Source organism: Aspergillus karnatakaensis, assembly GCF_047715665.1.
Source record: "Aspergillus karnatakaensis strain CBS 102800 unplaced genomic scaffold BJY04scaffold_42, whole genome shotgun sequence".
Classification (NCBI taxonomy): Eukaryota; Fungi; Ascomycota; class Eurotiomycetes; order Eurotiales; family Aspergillaceae; genus Aspergillus; species Aspergillus karnatakaensis.
The window spans coordinates 293614-316620 of NW_027395754.1; the positions used below are offsets into that span (position 1 = coordinate 293614).

The 23007-nt window shown below is 52.2% G+C and overlaps 12 protein-coding genes across 12 annotated transcripts; 7 read left to right on the forward strand and 5 right to left on the reverse strand.

Moving 5' to 3' along the window:
• Positions 1-163: 163 nt before the first annotated feature.
• BJY04DRAFT_194933 (arylsulfotransferase family protein) lies at positions 164-2281 on the forward strand. The gene is made up of 3 exons (XM_073712135.1): positions 164-857; positions 904-969; positions 1022-2281. Exons 1-3 carry the CDS (start codon positions 299-301, stop codon positions 2095-2097), a joined length of 1701 nt encoding a protein of 566 aa, XP_073568744.1. The 5' UTR covers positions 164-298; the 3' UTR covers positions 2098-2281.
• Positions 2282-2339: 58 nt separating this feature from the next.
• On the reverse strand, positions 2340-3996 carry BJY04DRAFT_194935 (Stk19 family serine/threonine-protein kinase). Its single transcript, XM_073712136.1, has 2 exons — positions 3110-3996; positions 2340-3047 (listed from the first exon to the last, which is right to left on the reverse strand). Exons 1-2 carry the CDS (start codon positions 3789-3791, stop codon positions 2455-2457), a joined length of 1275 nt encoding a protein of 424 aa, XP_073568745.1. The 5' UTR covers positions 3792-3996; the 3' UTR covers positions 2340-2454.
• Positions 3997-4074: 78 nt separating this feature from the next.
• On the reverse strand, positions 4075-5281 carry BJY04DRAFT_194936 (uncharacterized protein). The gene has a single exon (XM_073712137.1). It carries the CDS (start codon positions 5009-5011, stop codon positions 4355-4357), a length of 657 nt encoding a protein of 218 aa, XP_073568746.1. The 5' UTR covers positions 5012-5281; the 3' UTR covers positions 4075-4354.
• Positions 5282-5359: 78 nt separating this feature from the next.
• Positions 5360-6714, forward strand: BJY04DRAFT_106737 (tRNA(Thr) (cytosine(32)-N(3))-methyltransferase). Its single transcript, XM_073708052.1, has one exon. It carries the CDS (start codon positions 5579-5581, stop codon positions 6704-6706), a length of 1128 nt encoding a protein of 375 aa, XP_073568747.1. The 5' UTR covers positions 5360-5578; the 3' UTR covers positions 6707-6714.
• Positions 6715-7208: 494 nt separating this feature from the next.
• On the reverse strand, positions 7209-7901 carry BJY04DRAFT_220764 (uncharacterized protein; the record flags this gene model as incomplete). Its single annotated transcript, XM_073716952.1, has 1 exon — positions 7209-7901. One exon carries the CDS (start codon positions 7899-7901, stop codon positions 7209-7211), a length of 693 nt encoding a protein of 230 aa, XP_073568748.1.
• A 1728-nt stretch (positions 7902-9629) lies between these two features.
• Positions 9630-11201, forward strand: BJY04DRAFT_220765 (cytochrome P450; the record flags this gene model as incomplete). Its single annotated transcript, XM_073716953.1, has 1 exon — positions 9630-11201. The coding sequence occupies one exon, from the start codon at positions 9630-9632 to the stop codon at positions 11199-11201; it is 1572 nt and encodes a 523-aa protein (XP_073568749.1).
• Positions 11202-11659: 458 nt separating this feature from the next.
• Positions 11660-13178, forward strand: BJY04DRAFT_209032 (FAD/NAD(P)-binding domain-containing protein; the record flags this gene model as incomplete). The annotated part of the gene is made up of 6 exons (XM_073714074.1): positions 11660-11746; positions 11798-11968; positions 12030-12182; positions 12231-12311; positions 12368-12821; positions 12874-13178. 6 exons carry the CDS (start codon positions 11660-11662, stop codon positions 13176-13178), a joined length of 1251 nt encoding a protein of 416 aa, XP_073568750.1.
• A 439-nt stretch (positions 13179-13617) lies between these two features.
• BJY04DRAFT_229598 (transcription factor domain-containing protein) lies at positions 13618-16462 on the forward strand. Its single transcript, XM_073719099.1, has 5 exons — positions 13618-13820; positions 13874-15050; positions 15107-15376; positions 15428-15563; positions 15623-16462. The coding sequence occupies exons 1-5, from the start codon at positions 13684-13686 to the stop codon at positions 16417-16419; spliced, it is 2517 nt and encodes an 838-aa protein (XP_073568751.1). The 5' UTR covers positions 13618-13683; the 3' UTR covers positions 16420-16462.
• A 6-nt stretch (positions 16463-16468) lies between these two features.
• BJY04DRAFT_229600 (SNG1 family protein) lies at positions 16469-18169 on the forward strand (the record flags this gene model as incomplete). Its single annotated transcript, XM_073719100.1, has 1 exon — positions 16469-18169. Exon 1 carries the CDS (start codon positions 16919-16921, stop codon positions 18167-18169), a length of 1251 nt encoding a protein of 416 aa, XP_073568752.1. The 5' UTR covers positions 16469-16918.
• A 961-nt stretch (positions 18170-19130) lies between these two features.
• On the forward strand, positions 19131-20624 carry BJY04DRAFT_220768 (dihydrolipoyl dehydrogenase family protein; the record flags this gene model as incomplete). The annotated part of the gene is made up of 1 exon (XM_073716954.1): positions 19131-20624. The coding sequence occupies one exon, from the start codon at positions 19131-19133 to the stop codon at positions 20622-20624; it is 1494 nt and encodes a 497-aa protein (XP_073568753.1).
• Positions 20625-20658: 34 nt separating this feature from the next.
• On the reverse strand, positions 20659-22121 carry BJY04DRAFT_106772 (bZIP transcription factor). The gene is made up of 5 exons (XM_073708054.1): positions 21845-22121; positions 21742-21796; positions 21244-21678; positions 20831-21193; positions 20659-20782 (listed from the first exon to the last, which is right to left on the reverse strand). Exons 1-5 carry the CDS (start codon positions 21933-21935, stop codon positions 20719-20721), a joined length of 1008 nt encoding a protein of 335 aa, XP_073568754.1. The 5' UTR covers positions 21936-22121; the 3' UTR covers positions 20659-20718.
• BJY04DRAFT_106771 (uncharacterized protein) lies at positions 22122-22720 on the reverse strand. The gene is made up of 2 exons (XM_073708053.1): positions 22377-22720; positions 22122-22315 (listed from the first exon to the last, which is right to left on the reverse strand). The coding sequence occupies exons 1-2, from the start codon at positions 22661-22663 to the stop codon at positions 22309-22311; spliced, it is 294 nt and encodes a 97-aa protein (XP_073568755.1). The 5' UTR covers positions 22664-22720; the 3' UTR covers positions 22122-22308.
• Positions 22721-23007: the final 287 nt, after the last annotated feature.

Consider the following 23007-nt stretch of genomic DNA (forward strand, 5'->3'; position numbering starts at 1 on the left):
GGTCGGGCTCCGAATTGGGAATGATGCGTTGATATCGCAATCGAGGGACCTCTTGGCGCAATCCTCACAGTGCTCGGTCGTCAGACATCCCACTTTGAATCCAAGCCTATCAATATAAATACCTTTGATACCCCGCGGCATATGTACTCTCAATCAACTTCATTGTCACCATTGACGACAAACCGGAAAATTGCATTCGCCCAGTGCAGAGTATACCCCAAAGGTTAATGTACCCATTCAATGATATGAACAATACTTTGATCAGGGCTGATCATGACGGTCTTCCCTAGAAGTCACCATGCGTTCCACTTGGCTTCCCGCCGCTCTGCTACCCCTCGTGGCTGCAGACTGGCAGTTCAAGTCGCGGACCGACCTGGCCCCGCCTAGACTGAACATCACCATCCCCGCCGCTTCTGATGTCGAGAAGGGATACCTCTTTATCGCTCCCTTCGCCGGCTACCCGGACACTGCTGGAGAACAGCATGGTCCTCGCCAGGCTGCTCCGTATATCTTTCGCGATGACGGAGAGCTCGTCTGGTCCGGATACGGATATTACTCTATCTGGTCCACCAACTTCCAGAAGGCACGCTGGAAGGGAAAGGATATCCTCTTCTCGTTTGAAGGTGACCACAATCCTGGATACGGTCATGGTCACGGCCATACAACGATACTCGACCAACATTATGAAACCATTCGTGAGCTGCGCGCAGGGAACCACAAGTTGACCGACAAGCACGAGTTCCACATTATCAATGAGGAGACTGCTTTGATTCAGATCTACCAGCCTGTACCTGCGGACCTCACCAAGTGGGGAGCTAGCCCTGAACAGCAGTGGATCGTCGATGCTATCATCCAGGGTACGTTATCTTGAGTTGTTTGACGGCTATCATTAACGACAGTTAGAACTTGACATTGAGACTGGCGAGGTCTTGTTTGAGTGGTCGAGCTTGGACCATGTTCTACCTGATGGTAAGTGATCATTGTGCCAGATTTTGTATCACCTTGGTTAACAAAAGGATAGAGGCTATCCTACCAATCAACCCCGGACAAGCTGGCTCCGGCTACAACTCCTCCGATGCCTGGGACTATTTCCACATCAACTCCGTCGACAAAGACTCTGAAGGTAACTACCTGATCTCCGCCCGCGACGCCTGCTCAGTCCACAAACTCAATGGCACGACTGGCGAAATTATCTGGCGCCTCGGCGGAGTCAAATCCGACTTTGAGCTCGGCGACAACGTCAAATTCTGCTTCCAGCACCACGCCCGCTACGTCTCCAAGGAAGGTAGCAAGGAGGTCATCTCTTTGTACGACAACTCCGCCCACGGCACCGAAGATGGCCGCGGCCATGAAGTTCATACGCACCCGTTTTCCCAAGGCAAGATCATCGAGGTCGACACCGATACCTGGAAAGCAGCCATTGTGCAAGCCTTCCAGCCTCCTGATGGCCTTCTCTCAAAGTCCCAAGGAAGCACCCAGCTCCTTCCCAACGGCAACGTCCTCGTCAATTGGGGCTCATCCGGTGCATTGACCGAGTACCGTTCCGACGGAACCCCCATCTTCCACACCTACTTCGACTCCGGCTACCTCGGCCTCGGAGTCGAAAACTACCGTGGCTTCCGATACAACTGGACTGGTCTCCCCAACGAAGCACCCGCCATTATCTCCCTCGCCAACGACGACGAAACTACCGTGTACGTCTCCTGGAACGGAGACACAGAAACCAAGACCTGGCGGTTCTTTAACATTGTTGACGAGTACGGCTCCCGTGAAATACTCGGTGAAGTCGAGCGGAAGGGCTTCGAGACTTCCTTGTCTCTGAAGGGTCATAACGTGCAGGTTGTAGCTGCTGATGCGATTGGCGCAAATGGCCGGGTTTTGACTTCGACTGCGGCTGTTAAGACTAAAGCGGAGGTGTTGCCTCCTCGAGGATCAGGTTCTGGATCTTCGTTGGCCGGCTCAGCGTTCAATAAGCCTACTTATACTCTGTATGATGAGAATGGGGAGCAGGTTCCTTGGGGACAGCAGCCTTTGAAGGAAAAGAGTCTCTGGAATGAGTATATGCCCCTCAAGGTGAACCGATTTGACTTGAAATGATTTGGTGCTGTGGGCTTTGGCTGGGTTCGCGGTTGTCTTGTGAAATCGCCGGTTGGAGTGGGCGTTGCTCTGATCGTACAACTGTGACCGGTTGAAACATAACTTAAGGTAGTTGTTCTTAGAAGTTGCAGATTGTCTCAAGTTAGTATAACTTCTAGAAATTGAATGGAGCTGATAGTAAGAGCAAGCATAATTATAGGTCTCTACCTACTTAATAACTTATAGTTTTGAACGTTGATATGTGCATAAGTATATATATATCCACGCCGATGTGGCAAATAGATCTATGAAAAGGCTAAAACCAGGGTATATATAAGACCATAATACAAAAGCCACCCAAAACAAATCAACCTTCCATCACAACCTCCTTATACCCGGGCCAACACTCCCCGTCTCAAAGATCTCCACTAGTCCCGCCCCAACCGCCTCCTCAAGCACCCATCGGAACCCCATCCCATAAAGATCCTTCCATTTCTTAGTCTTCCCCGGCAGAATCCCCGCGAATTCGCCCCTCGCTCTTTTTGCGACGCTGAAACTCTGCTGTGACTCCACGGCGCCATCCCACCGGTCGCGGAGGAGATAGAGGGGGGCTTCGCCGGAGGGGGACTTTTTGAGGAGTGATAGCAGGTGGTCTCGGCCTGTGCCGAGGAGTTTCAGGTACGGGCCTGTGTTGGGGAGGGAGAGGAAGAGGGTTGCGGTGTGAAATTGGGGTTGTGGTTGAGATGGTGGTTCTGGAAGGGCGGACGTGGAGGAAGTCCGGCTTGCTGCTGGTGTAGGTGATGTAGTGGGGAGGGTTGGTAGCGATGGGAGGCTTGATGTGCCCTTTGCTAGGGAGGACGAGGAGACGATAAAGCCGGCTCGGACTAGGGCTGTGTATTCTGATGCGGAGAAGACCGCCCCGGGGATGGCGCATGTATTACCGATGCGGCTGAGCACTGTGAGGAATTTCTCTGCTCAGGTCAGCATGAGATCGAGAACCTAAATCGAACCGCACCTAAAGAACAAAACCAACCTTTTAACCCGTCTTCCAGTCCACTTTCCCTGACGAGACGCTCCCAGTCCTCACTTAGGACAAGACAGTCGCCTAGTCCCGCCGCATCATTGCCCCTCCCAGGCACAATAAGCCTCCGGATCTTTCCAGCCGTAGCCAGCTCCATGACCTCCCTCTCCACCATCGTCGGCTGATCCAATAACGTATGCACATGCGCGACTGAAACCAGCGGCGGTAATGACCGTCTGAAATTCAACACCTGCGCGATCCGCGTGCTGTTCATCCCCGCTCTTTCGGGCAGGTCCTCGAACATATTATCTCGGATAAGATGCAGTGCATCGAGAACATTATCGACAGGCGCGGTCTCGGCGAAATGTCGCGAGAGGCCTAGATCTTGGAGCGGAGTGTCATCGAATGCGAAGGAAGAATCGTCGGACTTCAGGCCGGAGGATGATCGGACGGAGGGTTTGCTTCGGGCATGGTTGGCGAAGGGAGAGATGCGGGGGCGTGTCTGAGTGGCTGATTTGCGCTTTTTGACTCCGGAGACTGGGGCGGAAGTTATTCTTAGGGGCATGACAGGTCTTGAGAGTAGCGGAGAGGAAGGAAGGAGGGGAGAGGAGAAAGAAACAAGAGAACCTCGGAGGCTCAAAGGCTTCGCCGGATAAGAAATCGTTATCTGCACGTGACCGGAAAGGTCTGGCATGTGATTGTCGCAGGCTCCGACTGGCAGTCACGTGCTTCTAGTATAGCCCTACTTCCCATAGTGCAGTAACTGCGAGGGTGTGATGGGACAGGCTTAGGTTGGTACTACCCTCAGTTCATATTAGTGGATTGGCATAGTGCTGGATTGGTATTTGGCTGCCTAGATGGATGTTGCCCGACAATTGCACTGTTATGTTCTTGGTTGCTATACCTAGAATATTTCTCTTGTTCTATGTCCATACTGCGTTTATTCTATAATGCTTTGCTAGACGTACCGCAATTCTTCAATAATTATGTTTCAAGTTCAGTTGAGTATTAGGTATGTTAATATATCAAGTATCAAAACTATGATGACCCCAACGCCGTCCAACCAACATGGTTCTCATTATATCCAGTCGTAAATGCCAGTCCTGCCTCCCCTACAGTATAGAAAGGAAAGCGATGAAAGAGATTGCGTATGCAAGTATATGCAGTTCGTAGATCTTGATTTGATCCGGGAAAGGGATATTTTTCAATCCGTAAATGCTTGCAAAGCTTATGCATAATTCGGCTCAAACAGCGAGGCTACCGCCTCTCAAAGCTCTCCCACGAAGACCTCGGCCTACTAATCGTCGAGGCAAGCTGGTCGTCAATACTCCCCCTCGGCAGTCTCCCCGCCTCAGGCCGCTGAAACACCGGCGGCGGCGTCGCGATATGCATCGTAGGTGCACAGTGGTACGCGGATGAAATTGACATGGACCGTGAGGGCGCGGGAGAAAGTACTCTAGGCGAGTAAGGCGGGGGCGGGGTTTCCCGCGTCGCCGTCGAGGTATTCCCATAACTACTAGGGAAGGAGATTGCCGAAGAAACATCCGACGTAGCTTCCTCTTGCCGGGGATGTGTAGAGTAAGGGTAGTAGTAATGCGGTGTTTGTTCTGAAGGATTTGTGGCTTCTTCCCAGGCTAGACGCTGCTTCTCGTCTGTGCTTAAGTGAGAGTGGCATGTTTCGTTGGAGATGGCGGGGTCGCGCATGTGTGCTTCGAGGGTCTTTTCTTGAATACTCATTGGGCGGGGCGTGTAGGCCGGTAAGGGGGTGACTTGGGTATAGCCATCTTGGTGCTCGTAGGTGGGTGCGGGCGAGTCGTGGTGAGGAGTGGGGTGTGGCTCTGCGGGGGTTTCTTTGGATGACTGGAGTGATTTGGTGGGTAGGCAGCAGCTGAGGATGCTGGAGAGGCACGACATGCTGTCCGTTTGAGTATATATTGGGTCTCGTGGCGTTGAGAGGCGAAATGACCAGGGAAAAAGCTCCAGTGAGATAGATGAATCTGGGTGCCTGGGTGGATCACTGGTACAAGTGAGATGCTCCGCAGTTTAGTATGGCGGAGAAAGGTACAGGGACGGGTGCTATTGAATAGTTGTATCACAGTCCCATGGCACGCTCGCAACTCTCCACAGCGGAGAGGCCAGATATTGTCGAGGGTCTGGGGAAGAGAAAGGAAAACAGCAGAAGAGGGGAATACGAGGAGAAGCCAGCTTTAAGATGGAGGCTTACGAGGGGGGGGACAATTGAGGCTGTGAGGCTGTGAACAAGCTGTCCTAGCCTTAGGCACCGCAGTTATGGAGCGTTCTGATTGGCTGCGGCTTATCGCCCTGATCCTGTGTTCGTGGTGCCATTTCACGTGGGCGGTGTGAATTCTCGGCCTGGGGCAATCAACATTTTCCTTCTCCAGATTTTCAGGACCCCTCGTTTTTGTCAACAACTACACTTTCATTCTTTTGACGTCCTTCATTCACTCAGGGCTCTTCAAAATGGCTGCCACTCCTATCGTTCCCCCGATGACAGAAATTCAAGCCGCTGCGCAGGCTGCGATCCCCCCACAATTACCCCCGCACCGCTCCCATGACCCCGCCAACAATCTCAAGCGAACTGATCCCTTTCAATTCGGATCCCGCTACCTCGAACAAGGCGATAATGTTTTTGAGTTCAATGCATGGGACCACGTCGAGCCGGATGACGAGTTCCTCGCCTTCGCAGAAGCCCAATACGCCAAGCAGCGCGATGCCCCAGCCTCAGATTTTGACAAAAAGCGCTTCAATGCCGATCCCGCGAAGTGGTGGAACGTTTTCTATAAGAATAACACGGCAAATTTCTTCAAGGACCGAAAATGGCTGCAACAAGAGTTTCCGATCCTCGCAGATGTCGCGCAAAAAGATGCTGGGAAAAAGGTCGTTCTGGAGGTTGGCGCCGGCGCCGGGAATACTGCGTTTCCTTTGATCAGGAACAACGAGAATGAGGAGCTTATGGTCCACGCCTGTGACTTTTCGAAGACCGCCGTTCAGGTTATGCGTGACAGCGAACTGTATAACCCCAAGTATATCACAGCCGATGTGTGGGATGTGAGTGCGGAGCCCAGTGAGGAGAGCAACGGGCTGCCCCCTGGTCTTACAGAAGGATCTGTCGATGTTGTTGTTCTCATTTTTATCTTCTCGGCGCTTGCGCCCGCTGAATGGGAGAGGGCTGTACGGAACGTCTGGCGGGTGTTGAAGCCTGGTGGTCAAGTTTTGTTCCGTGATTATGGCCGAGGCGACCTTGCACAAGTACGCTTCAAGAAGAACCGATATCTTGCAGAGAACTTCTACGTCCGAGGAGACGGCACTCGTGTTTACTTCTTTGAGAAAGAGCAGTTGGAGAAGATGTGGGGTGAATGGACGCCCGAGAAGGGTATTCCAAAGTCAGTTCTGCCTAGTGACACGCCCGAAGACGGTGCTGCCCAAGAAGCAACTGCCGAGGAGGCCTCGGCCGAGGAAGTCTCGACGGAGACAGGCGCTTTTGAGATCTCAAAGCTGGCGATTGATCGACGACTGATTGTCAACCGCCAGAAGCAACTTAAGATGTACCGCTGCTGGATGCAGGGTCACTTCATCAAGCGCCAGTAGATGGGTTATTCACATTCATAAGGCCTTTGTCCATGCTCCAAAGCACCGGACCCCACAACCATCCATCCGACCAGGAGACGGCATGCCATTGTGCGCGAAATGCATGAGCACGACGCCATGCAATATCCGTGTTGCTTCCATGCCTATATGCAAGAGCAGCTGGGGATGAGATTCGCTGCCACGAAGCACGCGCATCTGGGACTGCATAGCCTGGTTGATTTACCATTTAGCACGACGAGAGTTGCGGATACTCGCAAAGCATGATCTATTAACCTACGCACTGTGTTCGACCTCAATCTTTGTGCTACACCGAGTCTCACGCGCCACCTGAAACAGTTGGGCTCATCTAGTCAACTTCACGACACCCAAACGATATATTGCTATATACCAAGCGCTGCCCATAGATAGACATAGACATTACCAAATCACGATACCAATGATCTTTACTCTCATGCAACATCTGCTCAAACACGTTAAATACCTCATGCCCCAATGCCCAAGACTAACCCTCATCGCATCCCCACCCCCAAACCCCCCTCAACCCCCTCTGGAACCCCCTCGACGGCCAATAATTGCTCTCCGAAATCGTACTCCTCACAACCCCCATCAACGCCCATTGAACCCCCCTCTCCGTAAACCGATCCGCGCAGATGTTAATAGCCATACAAGCCACCAACCCCGCCGGCGGCGACTGGCGGTTCGAAATCGCCACACCGCAGATCTCAAGCACGATCTGCTTGATTCTAGTGTCTGTTCTTTCCATCTCCTCTTTTCTGGAGAGGCCCACGCGGGGGATATGCGGGGAGTATGCGGCGAGGAGGATGTCAAGGAGGCCCAGGGTTTGGGCTGCGACGATGTGGTGGTCTTCCGTGTGCCAGACTCGGGTTAAGATGTCCGGGTCTTTTTCACTGCTGGTTGGAGCAAGGTCTGGAGGTTCTGAGATGAGGATTGGGGAGAAGGATGATGGGCGGTGGGAGAGCCATTCGTTGCGCATGGTGACGAGCTCGGTATAGCTTTTCTGGCTCCCGTTGCCCAGGTCGTCTGTGCGGTCGTCGCCGTAGCAGAAGTTCAAGATATGCGCTCCGATAATCACTAGTCGGTTTGCCCAGATATAGTCTTCTGCGTCGTTCCATGAGAGATAGGAGTTTATCATTGTTAGTGGGAGGCGCATAACGCGTTGCTGGGAATACGCCATGTTGAATTCTGACCTGAATCCGACCCAGAAAGCGGAGCGGCGGAGACTGCTTGATGTTGAGGACGTCGCTATCTCAGCTTGTGCAGTCAGAAAGACGTGTTGGCCTTGGATTGCTGTTGAGGGTGGGGAGGATGTGAAGGGTGCTGGTTATCTGTGATTTAGTAAACATTTGAGATGGATGAGGCTATAGAAGAAGAGCTTACAGTCCAACTCCTCGAGAGAATCGAAGGACGACGACTGTAGCTAGGAGGTTCTCGTCTAGTGATGCTTCCGATTCATTTCGGAGAACTAGGCTTCTCAGCTCCGTAATACTTCTGTTGTGGTATGATATCGTTGCCTCTTCGGTGATTTCGCAAATCAATCCCTGGAGCTGAGGTTCAAGGAGGCCGTAGCTCTGCAAGACACTCAATTTACGATGATCTGGAAGGGTGCTAAAGTGTCGAGCTGAACAGGATAGAAGCGCATCGTGGAGGGCTGGAAGGCTGCGGGCGCGCTGGGGAACGACGCTGGCGAAGTGACGGGCTGGGTCTGTTAAGTCGAACTGCGATTGTTCAGCTCGATATTTCTATATATGGGCACAGTACATACCCAACGCGCGAGCTCTTCAATGAAGTAGCGCAAGAGACATGCGTCCCTAGGGCTCAATAGTGGGGATGGGGTACGGTGATGAAGCAGGGGTGGCGTTGGAGTATGATGGGGTTGAGTAGTTGGAGAAAGCGTATATGACGGAGCATGCGGCGTAGATCTCAACGTTAGTTCTGATGCGGAAGGTACGGTGTCTGGAGAGACTGTGCTCGGGGATTTCGAAGGTCTTGAACTTGTTAGTTGAGTTGGTGTACTTTGTCGTCTCATCTAGATACCGCACTGTGCCGCCTATGTGTCAAAAAACCACTTCGAAAGATGGAGAAGAAACGGACGTGTGGTAACTGAATGGCGAAACCTCCAGCGTGCATCAGATCGCTTGCACTCGCGGCCAAACTTCTCGCATCGTGTACAGACCGGGAGTCCGGTACCTATTGCGATCCTTATTAGTAAGTGTATGAGCTTACCCCCAATAGGGAACTGGATGCACTGTACACTTCACATGGTGTCCTGCAAACCTTAGCATGAATATGAAGGTAAAGGGAAGATTGCATACTCCGACAGTTTTCACTTGAGGCCCAACATGCATTAGTGGATGGCTGATATGAGGATCATCGGCGATGTATACTCACCATGGTCTTTGCCTCGGCGACATGTTACCGTTTTCTGCTGGAGCCTCCCGACACGAGTCGCTTGATGATGAAATGAATGTAGATACGAATGTAGATGGATGATGATGGCGGGGTTGTTCAATATCGGGTTTCGATTTCCGACAAGTGGGTGATACCCCGCAATCCTTATCGACTGAGTCTAGGTCATATACAAACTATCTAGGTGGTCAGCGGATATCATGAACTGGTCAGATGGGACTTGCCGTACCTATAGACTCAGCGGTCATTGAGAGCTGTTGGTTGGTTGTCTTGCCCTAGCTGCAGCATCGCCGATTTCTCCCAAAACAGGCATGATGTAGGAAATTTGATCGGAGACGCTAGCTGGTTATAGAAAGTTTCTCGCCGACCCTGCATACACATAGAACCATGTGAAGTATGGCTGCGCTGGACTGAAGGGTATATCAACCGCTCCCAGAACTTGAACCAGAACAAAACGCATCAGCATCAGCATCTCTACACTAGAACAAGACTCACCATGTTCGCCGCGATACTAGGCCTTGTGATCCTATACCTCTTCTCAGTCTATATTCTCGCACCCATAGTGACTTACATTATCGACCCCAAGAACCTCCGCCGCTATCCTACTTTTCACCCCTTGTCTGGTGTATCGGACCTGCCCTTCCTATTCTCAGCCCAGAGAGGCTTTCGGTCTCGCGAGCTCTACGAGCTGCACAAAGTCCACCCGGTTCTTCGCATCGGGCCGAACGCTCTCTCGTACGCGGATCCCGGCGCTATAAAAGACATCTACGGCCACGGCACTGCCTGCGTGAAGGACCGGTTCTATTCAGAGACGTCTGGATCGCACTCGCATCTTGCAGATGTAGTGGATAAGCAGGACCATGCACGGAAGAGAAAGGTTCTGTCGTCTGCGTACGCAATCAAGAATCTCGAAGAATGGGAGTACAAAGTGGCAGACCTGGTGGGGAGGTTGACAAGGGCTTTCGATGGACTATGCACTAAGCCACCGACAGTGAACCCGGCGAATGAGGTGTATATTCCAGGAGGCGAGGGACTGACGGTGGACTATCGCTTCTGGTCAAACATGTTCACCGTTGCGGCGATTGCAAATATTGGCTTGAGTGAAGACCTAGGGTTCCTAGAAGCAGGATCTGATCGGATTACCTCCGAATCCATGGACGGCGCGACGAAAGAGGTATCGTTTAAAGAGTGTATCTCGGCAACAGCAAAGGCAACGTACACTCTTGTCTGGGCGTACGACTGGTATCCGACCCTCGTCCGACTGAGCAAGATCGTATCTCCCTACTACCGAAAGCTGTGGAAGCTCGACGCAGATTGGAATGGAATCGTGTATAACCGCGTAACAACACGACTGAAAAGATATATTGCCGGCGAAAAGCTCGACGACTTCTTCACAGCCATGATGGAAGACAAGAAAGGCGCACCGCACAGCCTGGAGATGGGCGAGATTGTGGCGGAGATAAGTATAATGATGAACGCTGGTTCGGATACGACTGCCATCGCTTTAAGGAATGTGATGTTCTTTCTCTTGAAGAATCCTCGGTGTATGCAGACTCTCCGTGAAGAACTCGATGATGTTCTTGATGAGGATGAAGTCGTTGCACCGTACTCCAAAGTCAAACACCTCCCATACCTGCGTGCTTGCCTTGACGAGTCTCTTCGAATGCTACCCCCTGTGATCTTCGGACTTCCTCGGAGAACACCTCCAGAAGGCACACAGATACTCGGAGATTTCATCGCCGGAGATACCTCAGTTAGCATGTCCGCGTATGTGGTTCACCACAATGAATCCATCTTCAAAGACCATGACATCTACCAGCCGGAACGATGGCTAGGCGATGCCGGAAAGTCGCTACAGTCCTACTTCATCCCGTTCAGTACTGGAGCAAGAGGATGCATTGGCCGCAATATCAGCTACCTTGAGCAGACGGTCCTACTGGCTTCGCTGGTTCATCGGTATGACTTTGCTTTACCGTCTCCAGACTGGGATCCTCCTGTTCCAGAGACCACCAACCTGAGCCCGGGTCCGATGCCGCTGAAAATCTGGAGAAGCGCAAGCATTGACTAGCTCCTGGACATGTAACTACAATGATTGGATAGGCTATGAGGAGATGCAAGGAAGGGAGTGTGTCAACTATTACTAGGTAGACAATCAGATTTAAGGATATATCCAGTTACTCAAAGAGGAAGGACACCCTTTTGCTGAAAAGAGCGAACAAGGACAGGGGCCGGAACCTCGGACAGAGAAATTGGCCGAAATGTAACACTGAATGATTCCATCTCGGATCTCCAGTGTTCGAGGGTTAGTACGTAAAGCCCATGATATCCACTTTCCTTGAAGGCTCAGTGATCGACATCTCAAGAAAGTTGCTTGACTGGAGACACTGTGGGTCGTCGGTCGTTGTGGACAAGAGCCGAAGCCGACTGAACCGGGCATAGTGTTGTCTTTGAGAACAATCTTCTATTTAAGAGGTTTTGTCGCGGAAGATTGACGAGATTTATTTGATACGTTGAAGTCCTCCAAGAATGCCTCTCAAAGTTATAGTCGTGGGGGCTGGTCTTGCTGGCCTCGGAGCTGCAATTGCTCTCAACCGTGCTGGGCATGAAGTTGTGGTAAGTGATAGTCGAGGCTATAGCCCAAAAAGCTTTACTTATAAAGTCCAGGTCCTCGAGCAATCTGGCTTCTCGAACGAGGTTGGTGCTGCTATCCACGTCGCACCCAATGCGTCACGGATTCTGAAGGACTGGGGTTGCAACTTTGACACCCTTCACGGTGTCCGATGCGAGAAGCTGCAAGTATGGGATTCGGCCGGAAATCTCATCTGTACGCCTGTTGTATGCTTTACTTCCCCTCTAGATATCAGCGCGTATGTTGCTAACTTGTGAGTGATGGCAGGTCACGAAGGACCACCAAACCGAATTGAACATCTCGGACGAGTGGCTTCTCACCCATCGTGTTGACCTTCATAGCACCCTTCGTACCACTGCAGTTCAAGAGGTTGATGGAAGGAAGGTCACAATCCTATTGTCGTCTCGTGTTGCATCGGTGGTATGTAGCGCCTAATCATCAGGTATGGACAAATTTGACATGCTTTAGGATGCCGAGGCAGGAGTGGTAAAGCTCGAGAATGGGAAAACCTTTCAGGGTGACTTGATTATTGGCGCAGACGGAATTCACGTGAGTAGCCCTCGTCCACCGGCAAGGCACAAACTGTTGACTGACCCTACCTGCAGTCTCGGACCGTCAGAAGCGTTACAGGAGAAGAGCCGCATAAAGAAAGCACTGGGCAGAACTGCTTTCGGTTCTTGATACCCATCGAGAAGATGTCACAAGACCCGCTGACAGCCTCTTTGGTGGAAAAGATGGGGCTTGATGGAATGCACGCCTTTGCATCCCAGGATAGACGTCTTGTTGTCTATCCCTGCCGTGAAGGACGTTTACTTAATGTCGCGGGTATCCACCCATCCGCGGCCACTGGAACAGATGTGAAAGAATCATCGTGGCTCTCCGGTGGTAACCTAGAGCAGTTGCTTGACACATACAAAGGATTCAGCCCGGAGCTGCAAGCCATGTGTCGGAAGGCCGAAGACCTGAAGCTCTGGAGTTTAGCCTCACGTACGCCCCCGAAGACTTTTGTTAGAGGCAAGCTCGCCTTGATCGGAGACGCGGCCCATCCCACGCTTCCACGTAAGCTGTACTTTCCCGGAGGCATAATATGTCCACTGACGATAGGTTATAGATCAAGGGCAAGGTGGTGCTCAATCGTTCGAGGACGGCGCGGCTCTCGGAGCACTATTCACGCAGGATACTGTGGTCACGCAAGTCCCACAGCGGCTGGAGATATACAACCGGACTCGGTACGAGCGTGCATTGACGGTGCTCTTCATGTCCAAGACAAACGACGAGAGGCGGGCTGAAATGCTCCCACAACTACAGCAGTTTGTACCGAATGGCGTGGTGCCGAAAGACATGTTCGCGTACACCTGGCTTTCTTACCCAGGGCTGGAGGCTCAAAGGTTGTTGGCAACAGTGAAAGGTGCCTAAAAAATGTATATTAGATGTATCAAGCGACGTGAAGAGTTTCAGAGGCTCAATTGATCAGGTTGAGCAGATAGATAGAGGTAGAAACCACCTGCTGGAAGACAGACATCCCATTGCGTTCGGACATCATTAGGTAAGCGGACCTCGGCTGTCCACAATTGTGGTACCCGACAATGCAAATGGAAGTGGAACACTCACTGCCGATCTCTTATGTAGGTTCAGTAGTTTTTTTTTGCATTATCTGTTTCTGGGAAGACACGAGTTGAACGAACGCCGAGCTTGAGGAGTCCAGACTAAAAATGTCAACTGGAACAGGGTGATGGAAGTCACCTGAATGCATCGCTTGTGCGAGAAGTCACACGTGACCCGGTCTTTCGGCATCCACTTCATTGTCCTTGTCCTTGTCCTTCAAGCATCTACAGGTGCTTATAGCATTCAAGAAGAGTTTGTCAACCTGAGACCCTTCTGATACTCTTGGAGAGCCCATTGTGACCGCTCTTTCTGCCACATGATGCAGGCCGAGTTGTACTGCCATACGTGCAACACATCGTTCCAGCGGAGAGAGCATTACCAACGGCATATCCGCACCCATACCAAAGAAAGACCATTCTCGTGTACCGATTGTGGTCAAAGCTTTAGCAGAGTGTACGGATGAGCTTCCGACCCTTTTCACGAAAAGAGACTTACCAAGTATATAGCGATTCGCTCGCTCGGCACTACGGGACTGTGCATCAGCGGCTAGAGCCCAAGAACGGCACTTTATCAACAGGGGAAAAGCGCCGCGTAGCACAGGCCTGCAGGCGATGCAATCAGTCTAAGGTTCGCTGTGACGGGCAGCTACCGTGCCAGAGATGCCAGAACCAAAAAGCCGACTGCTATTACGGTCCGTCTCAGAAACGTAAACTTGGCAACTCCAGTGCTGTAGTTGATGCTCAATCTGCAAAACGGCCACATTATGCAGAAAACCTCTTAGGTCCTATACTTGGAGACGGCTCAAATGGTGGCGCACAGTTACCTGTGAGGGTTGCGCCTCCGACCTACGCTACCGACGCCCCCCAGTCTATTAAGCACACCCCTACCTTACCACCGACAATCATCTCCCCTGATGATTCCGCTGCGGTAGATGCAAGGCAGCCTGTGCATGATATGGCTTACTCGAGGTATGGCACCAGAGACTTTAGCCCAGTTGACCCCGGACTTGGCAGCCTGCTTGGCGTGGGTCTGGGTCTACAGCTAGACCTGGATTTTAACCTGGACTCGAATGTTTGGCCTCAATTTGTAAGTGGAGACCCGTCGTTTGAGCATCTCAACGACCTGTTGCCATCGGCCAGCGCATTCGGAACTTCACATGCAGGCGACCAGAATCCTGGACTACCGACTCCTCGGGAATCCATGGTGGCTGATATTTACGTTAACGATTGTACCCCGACGTCTGAAGCTGGATCAATCGAACCACGACATTACATCCCTTCCGCTGATGGTATCGACTCACTCATTGCCTTCCCAGACATGCACGGAGTTACCGAAGAAGAGATTGACCAGGAGAACTTGGCTCATGTTCGCGAAATTTCAGCGACAGAGCTGCATAACGCCTTCCAGCTTGCTGAAGCAATGCAGGATAGACCTACATACCCTCCATTTTTGCAACTGCGATTACCCCCAGCTCCAATTCTAAATGCCTGGGTGCAGCTCTATTTTGAACACTTTCATCCGCTATTTCCCCTTCTGCACAAGCCCAGTTTCAATAAACCCGGGACTCATTGGTTGTTGATTCTTGCTGTTAGTGCAATCGGCGCTCTGTTTTCCAAGTTTCCCCAAGCGCATAGCTGTGCACGAGCAATGGACGAGCTCATCCGCCGGCAGTCACATTATCTAGTAGGTTTGAGATCATTCTTTATCAGATCATGACTGATAGGGCGATCATCTCGTAGTGTGAGAACCAGAACAGAAATAGTCGAGAGCTGTGGCTGACGCAGGCCATTTTGCTGAATTCATTGTCATTGCGATACTCCGGAGAGCGAAGAGCGCTGGAATTGGCCGAACTGTTTCAAGCAGTTCCTGTCACCTTGGGCCGCCGGAAACAGCTTTTTCACTGTACAGTGCCCCCGGAGAAGGCCTCTCGAATGGATCTACCATTGGATCAGAGATGGCAAATCTGGACTCTCGACGAGGAACGCCGTCGGACAGGGCTCGCTATCTGGGTAAGGTTCTTGGGACTCTTCTGAACTTAACAGGCTCTGACCACTGGGTAGTTAATGGACTCTGCCTTTCAATCTCACTTTGACCTTACGCCGATATTACGATTAGGTGAAATCCAGAACACCCTACCTCAGACCGAAGATCGATGGGGAGCTGTGTCGGCGACCGGATGGGCCAGGTTTCCACAAGGTTCATGTCAGTGGGACATCCAAACCTTTTCAAGAACTGCAATAGACTAACACTGACAGCCTGTCCGAACTTAGGGCAAGTGGCTGTTGACGACAGCTGGGTCAGATCATGGTCCCGAACTGGAGTATTTGGTAAACAGGCAATCCTCCAGATGCTTTTGAATAGTATACACGCCCAGCGGAACCTCTCGAGCACAGGTTTCCCGCATGCCTGGATCAACAATGACGAGACGTGTAGCCATCTGGAAAAGCTCCTCTTGGAAATTGGAAAGGGAGACCAGGTGGCGTCAGCATTAGAGCTCAGGGCGTCTATAGTTCATCGGATCACTGCGCTTTCCGCCCTCATGGTTGCCAAGTCTCCCAATCTGCCGTTGCTGTCTAGTGCCCTGAAGATCAAATATCGCCGGTGCGATGATAACGAACTGGCGTCATTATCAGCAACCTGGAAAGCTAAGCCTCTCAGAGCCCGACAGACCGTCTACTATGCAGCGCGACTTTTTGAATCACTCAAGTCAGACCACTGCCCACACTTCTCGTCCCCCGTGGTCCTGTTCCAGTCCACGTTGTTGTTATGGATTTACTCCATGCTTGGCGAAGTAGCTCCTGACGTCGGCGATCGGGGCCAACAAGCTCCGACTGTTGTTTTGGGGCTGTCGAGCGAGTCTGCGAGCGAAGTTGGAAGGCAGTGGATACAATCTGGCCACGGGCGCATCAAGATGCCGGGGATCGGCAGCCTTCTGGCCCCGATGGGTCGAGTTAAGCTCCTGGATGAAGCAATCTCAGGGATGAAAATGCTGAGATGCTGGGGCGTCAGTGAGATTTATACGCAGATTCTCCAGCGGCTGCGAGCAGACTGATCAACGATATAAACAGCAGAGCATACCTAGCGCGCGGCTGCCTCCAAAGTTACACCCAAACCACCATCTGCCCCTTTTTGCTTCTTTTGCTTGGATATCAAGGTGGTGGATGCTGTGGATCTGTCGGCTCTCCACGTATGCCGAACCCCAAATCAAGATCCGCTGATTCAGCGGATCTGGCTAATGGGTCAGTTCCGTGGGATAGTATTGCATGTACGCCCCCACTGAAATCTTGCTGGCCTTCAGCAGGGCTGAGCCTAGCTTTTCATCCATGGAACGGAGTCTGCCGTCATGCCGAGTGGTACGGGAAGCCGATGGCCCGTCGGTCTAGGTATTGGAAATCTTTTGAAGTCTAACCAGCTCCTTTATTAAAGAAGCTCTCAGCCCACGTTCAATGAGCCCTCAGCTTACCTTCTGACCCCTTTCCATTGTCTGGTTATCACAAAGGCAACCTGTGACCTATTGTTATCAAGCGCCATAACCTTATACAGAGTGCACCATGCATTTACCAAAACCTTTCATTGGTGCCGTTGCAGGTGCCTTTGTCACACTGCAGCTGCTATTCCTTGTCAATATGACATATCTGTACGGCTCAGCCTTTCAGAGCAGTTCACGGTATCACAGCTTAGATATCCTTTACGTTGACTACGACCACGATGTTATTGGCCAGTCTGTCATGGCCGGTTACCAGTTCGTCCAGAGTCCCGGTTTCGTATCCCTGCACGAGAAACCGGCAGATGAATACCCTTCCCCATCGGATATCCGACAAGCAGTCTGTCGCGGCGACTACTGGGGTGCCATTTATACCAACTCAGATGCCTCTAAACGCCTGTCCAATGCTCTGACCGACCCCCAGCTTGCCGCATCATACGACAGCTCGCAAGCATTGACCTACGTCGTCAACACCGCCAAGTACGCTTCCACCGCCGAGATCATTTCTGGTAACCTGCAAGGGGTTGTTTCAGCAGCTCGATCAGCGTACACTGCAATCAACGGTACCGCAGTCATGGCCACCGTCAACACCACCAATCCCGCCATCGCAAACACCCTTTTCAATCCGATATCCGCCTCAACCATCGACATCAAGCCCAGCACTCAAGGCACTCGATTTTTCTACAATACTGTTGGAATGGTTATGCCGATCTTACAACAATTTTTCTTCGTGATGGCTCTTAACGGCATCTCCGCCCAATTCGGGCTCTTCCGCTCCAATTCCCTCACCCAAAACATTGCTTTGCGTGTCCTTATCTCCTTTGCCTACACACTCGTCGCTGCCCTCCTGAACACCGGCTACATCTGGTACTTCCGCGAGTCCTGGCTCACAACTTCATCTCAATTCGGTCTCACCTGGATGGCCTTCTGGCTCGCAATGCACGTCAACTTCCTCATTATCGACACGGCGACTGCTTTCATTCCGATGCAGTTCATGTCATTCTTCGTTCTGACATGGGTCATCATCAATGTCACCAGCACGATCTTCCCCTTTGAGATCTCGCCGGGATTTTATCGAGTTGGCTACGCCCTCCCGGCGCATGAGCTTTACGAGACCCTGGTCGACATCTGGACGGAAGGTTGTAATCCGATCTTGTATCGATCTTTGCCAATCTTGTTCAGCTGGTGGATTGTTGGGTGGGTGGCGTTTGGGGCTGGAATGTGGAAGAGGGTTTCTGGGGCGAGGGCCGAAGTGAAGGATATGCCGCGGGGAGATAGTCGTGGAGAGGAAGTGGAGCTGGTGAAGGCTTCGGCATGAGTTCTTAAACCTCTGATTCAAGACATCGGCGTTGTTCATTGCATTTGCGAAGCGGTGTTTCCTGCCTGGCGCTCTGTGCTTACTTTGGGGGGTTTATAGATGGGGTGCCGATTTATAAACTATAGATTGTATAATAGCATGCATTCGGTGTTCCTTTTTCGGCGCGTCTTTCAGACTCAACTCTATATATACATCTTCAGGTAATTCTACCTCCTTCCGATTTTGTAACCCTGGAGCCCCCTGGAGCCCCTTGTGTCGCCCTGCCTAATTCGGTCATCGCTCTTTCAAGTCAGACGAGCCCTCACGGAAGGTGCAATGGGTCGGTTGCTCTTTCCCTCAAATCAAATATCCTTGATCGAGCCTTCCCGGTTCGGAAGACTGTTTCTTACAAGGAAGATGCGAATGTGAGCTGCCTGGAGTATATCCATAGCCGCAACCATTGGTCGAGACGTTGATTACGAACGAGCTCGGGATCTCGCAGTGATTACGGATGGTGGCGCACTGCTGTGGGAGACTTGACTGGTAGCGGGTCAATGTATTCAAGGTATAGGCAGTGGGTGCTTTTCATGGCCATACTGTAGGGGTCATGATCATGGTGACTGGCCTCGGATACCGATCTACCTCTCCTCTCTCAAAACCAACAATCCAATCACCTCGACAATTTTGAACGCCATCAATGAGGTCAAGCTCAACCCCCGCTTACCAGAGGGCTGCGGCATGGCACTACGCTGCTATTGGTGTAGCATAATGATTACGGACCGTCGTGCAACCCTGACCATCTCTTGCAGGGTTGTATACCATACACACCTTCGTAATCAGACATGCTGAGACCCTTTGTGGCTCTGGGAACTAAATTTCTACCCTACATATAAGATGGATGGCCATTCCAACCCTCAAACCGGTCCTCAAATCTCAACCCGACATCACTATCCAACAGCCCAAACTCTCCAATACACCTAAAATGCCCCCCCTCACCCCCCGAACCATCACCCTCCACCCCGAAAACCACACCCCCAGAACCCTCCCCCAAACCACCTTCGACGTAATAGTCCTCGGCAGCGGCCCCGCCGGCCGCACCCTCGCAGCCCAAACCACCACCAACAGCCTCTCCACCCTCATCATCGAAGCCGAGCTCTTCGGCGGCGACTGCCCCTTCTGGGCCTGCATCCCATCCAAGGCCCTCCTCCGTCCCGCCGAGACCTTCGCAACTGCACGCTCAATCACCGGCGCAAAGGAACTCATCCCCACCACGCCAACAGTCAACGTGCACGCCGTCTTCTCGCGCAGAGACGCATTCACCCAGACCTGGAACGACCAGCCCCTCATCGACGCCTCCCTCTCCCAAAACATCACGATCGTACGTGGTCGCGGCCAGCTCCTCGGAAAAAAACAAGTCAACGTCAGAAATATCAACGGCGAAGAAGCCATCCTCACGGCGACGCAGGCCGTCGTGCTAGCGACAGGTTCGGATCCTGTTATCCCGAATATCCCGGGCCTCAGCGACGTCCCGTTCTGGACACCTAGAGAGGCGACCTCTGCAGACCAGGTCCCGGCCCGTCTGATTATCATCGGCGCCGGCGCCGTCGGCACGGAAATGGCCTCTGCGTATGCAAGCTTCGGAGGGAAGGTCACCCTGCTTAGTTCCTCTAAGGAGATCCTCCCGCGACACGAGCCGCAAGCAGGGAGGATAGTCCGGAAAGCGCTGCAAGAAGCGCAGGTTTCCGTGCGTGTTTCCGTGCGCGCGACGCGCGTGCAGAGGAATGCAGATGATTCGGTTACGGTTGTGCTCTCGGATGGGAGCGCAGTTACAGGGTCCACGCTGTTGATTGCCACAGGGCGGACTCCGCGTATAGAGGGGTTTGGGCTGGAAGAGCTTGGTATCCCCGCTCGCTTTGCGGTTGATGGGAGTTTGGTTGTGACTGCTGCTGGTGGGGCGTGGTTGTATGCTGTTGGTGATGTGAATGGGCTGTCTCCGACGACGCATATGGGATCGTATCAGGCGCGGATTGCGGCGAATGCGATCATTGCGCGGGCGAAATCGGGGGAGGGGTTGGGGTTTGTGGATGGACGTCCGTGGAGTGCGTTTACACACTGTGCGGATGAGAGGGCCGTCTCGCAGGTGATTTTCAGTGATCCGAATGTAGCGCAGGTAGGGTTGACGGTTGCGGAGGCGGAGAAGAGAAAGATCAAGGTGAGGGCTGTAGAGGCTGGTTTCCAGTTTCCTGGTGCTTGGGTCCATGCAGAGTTTGACTACAAGGGGTGGGCGAACTGGGTGGTTGACGTTGAGAAGAACACGCTTGTTGGCGCGACGTTTGTGGGAAGGGAGGCTGCTGACCTGGTCCATGCTAGCACGGTGGCTATTGTTGGGGAGGTTCCTCTTGACAGGCTGAGGCATGCTGTTGCGCCTTTTCCTACTGTCAGTGAGATCTACACTGCGCTCTACGCTGCTCTTTGAATGGGTGGAGCAATGGTAGAATGTGAACACCGAACCCCTGATAGTAAAGCACAATTCAATCTCTAGTTAACTACTCCTGGGCGTCGAAGACCAATCATCGTCCCAAGTAATACGCAAAAGCAGCCTTGACAGTCGCCTTGCTAATAGCCGCACCAAAACTATATCACACCCTTAGCAAAGTCCAACAAGTAGCAAGATCACCTTACCTATTACAATAGCTATACCGTGCCAAATCCTCAAACATAAGACCAACCACAACCGGGTCAAACCCAAACCCGCTGTTCAGCCTACAGACAAGAGCCCAGACCTGAACCGGGGTGAGTTCATTCGCGAGCTGAAGCCTATCGCTGGCGTCGAGAAGACCCTGAAGATCCGGCTCTGTGATCTGACCCGTTTGAGCTTTCTGCGCGGTCGTTGATCTATCCGGTTCCGTGAACTCATGGTATAACCTGGTCGAGAGGTTGTAGACGTGGTTTGGTCCATAGTTATAGGGGGTCTCTGTAAAGCCCTCGATCCTGGGATTCGACGTGATTGTGCTTTTAAGATGGGGAAGACACGGTGCTTCAAGCCTGGTGTACGGTTAGATTGTGCGTAGTATAGGGAGAATGCCAGGATATACTTGAGAATGAGATTGACCCCAAGCTGAGCGTTCAGTACGACCTTTGGAGACGATCCCTGTACATCTACCCCCAGCGACGCCGGTACACTGTCCGTCCATGCAGTTTGCGGCGAAGACGTCTCTTCCTGACTGGTCTGCTCCTGCAGCGGCGACCACGGCATCAGTAGTGGTGTGTTCTCCGCAGCTTTTATACAGCACGGCGCCTCTGGAGCAGTATCATACAGTGCTTGCCAGTCCATGATGACTGAATCGAGCGGAGCGACTGCGCTCTGCTCGGTCTGATTGATAGGTTCGTTAATGTCTGCATGCGAAAGCGACTGCTCTCCCTTCCGGGACTGCAGCACCTGCTTCCTCAGGTCACACTCCACACCACGAAGCCTGAGCACTTCTTGCTCCAGCGCTTGGATATAGCTCTGAGTTCGCTGGCGGTGTTTCCTGTCGATAGAGGGTTAGATCTCTGATACCACCAGTATAGTGTAGGTGCCATGATCAACGAACCGCTGAGCCTGTGCAATTTGCTCGCTTCGCGTGCCTTGCGTGGAAGCATTGTCCGCTATTCCACTCAGTCAGTCAGAAACAAATATCTCGTGCAAATACAGACTCGATTCCATTGCAAGCCAGGCGTCAAGGTCAAGACCGAGCACCCGTCTGGCCCGCGCGTTTAGTGTTTCGCCGGTTGCGGAGGATGGCATTGCTGCGTTTTTCTTTGTCAGGAGCGAGGAGAAAAGAGACAGCGATGGAGTATTGTGTCAAGAAAAGAAACCGAGGATCTGAATTGTATAGGAGCGATATAGAAGGCTCCAAGGGAGAAAGGTCTAATCAAGAGCACGTAGTCAATCCATGGATTAATCCATTTCGTCATCAGGTCTCCTGGCATGCATGCAGAGGTAACGCCGAGAAACGGAAGTAAGATGCGCTGTAGTTATAGCTGATGCTTACAGCCTCCAGGGAGCCGGTTATCTCTCTGATACGTAGATTGAAATGTCGGACATCTTCAGAAATGGTATATGTGCAATATCTAATATTGTCTGTCTATGGACTCTACCAGTCGGCCGTGGTATGATTCTAATACCTATAAACCGTTAGCGTGCCCTGATAAGGAAGAAACCATCGAAAGCTGGAGGGATTCTCACGTAAAGCTCTCCTGATGTAAGAAAACATCTTTTGCAGTAATCTTTCCCCCAATGATTAGTTCTTGCGCGTCTGCAGCCGCGGCACTGACATCGTGGGACATTGACGACGGACCGCAGACCACAATTCCAACGGACGAAGCACCATCTCTGACAGTACATCCAATCTCAGCACGGAGGTCCGGTCGACCTTGTGAGAATGTAATCTTGAACAACCCTGATGAGCTTTCGGATGCTGTCGGTGAGCTGATGTCAGTGTCTAGCCCTATCCGCGCCTCTTTTGAGGGCATATCTTCTGCCCCAGGGATACCAGAAGCCACAGTTGGTAGACTCTCCGTAGCAGCCGCATCCCCCGTCTCGTGTATTGAAACCTCAATCCTCACAGCCTTCTCCTGAGCCCCAAGAACCTTGCCATACCTCTCCTCAATCTCCCTCAGAGCCTCAACATACCAGCTGCGCATCTCAGGGTCTCGAGTCGCCACAATCACACTCATCCGAGACCCAACCACTACCTCCCCCCCCTCAGCAACCCCCCTCACAAGATCCTCCACCATCGCCAACGTAAACCCCGCCCCTGCGCCACCCCCAACAACAATACTCCTCTCAAAGCAGCCCATCGCCCGATGACCCGGAA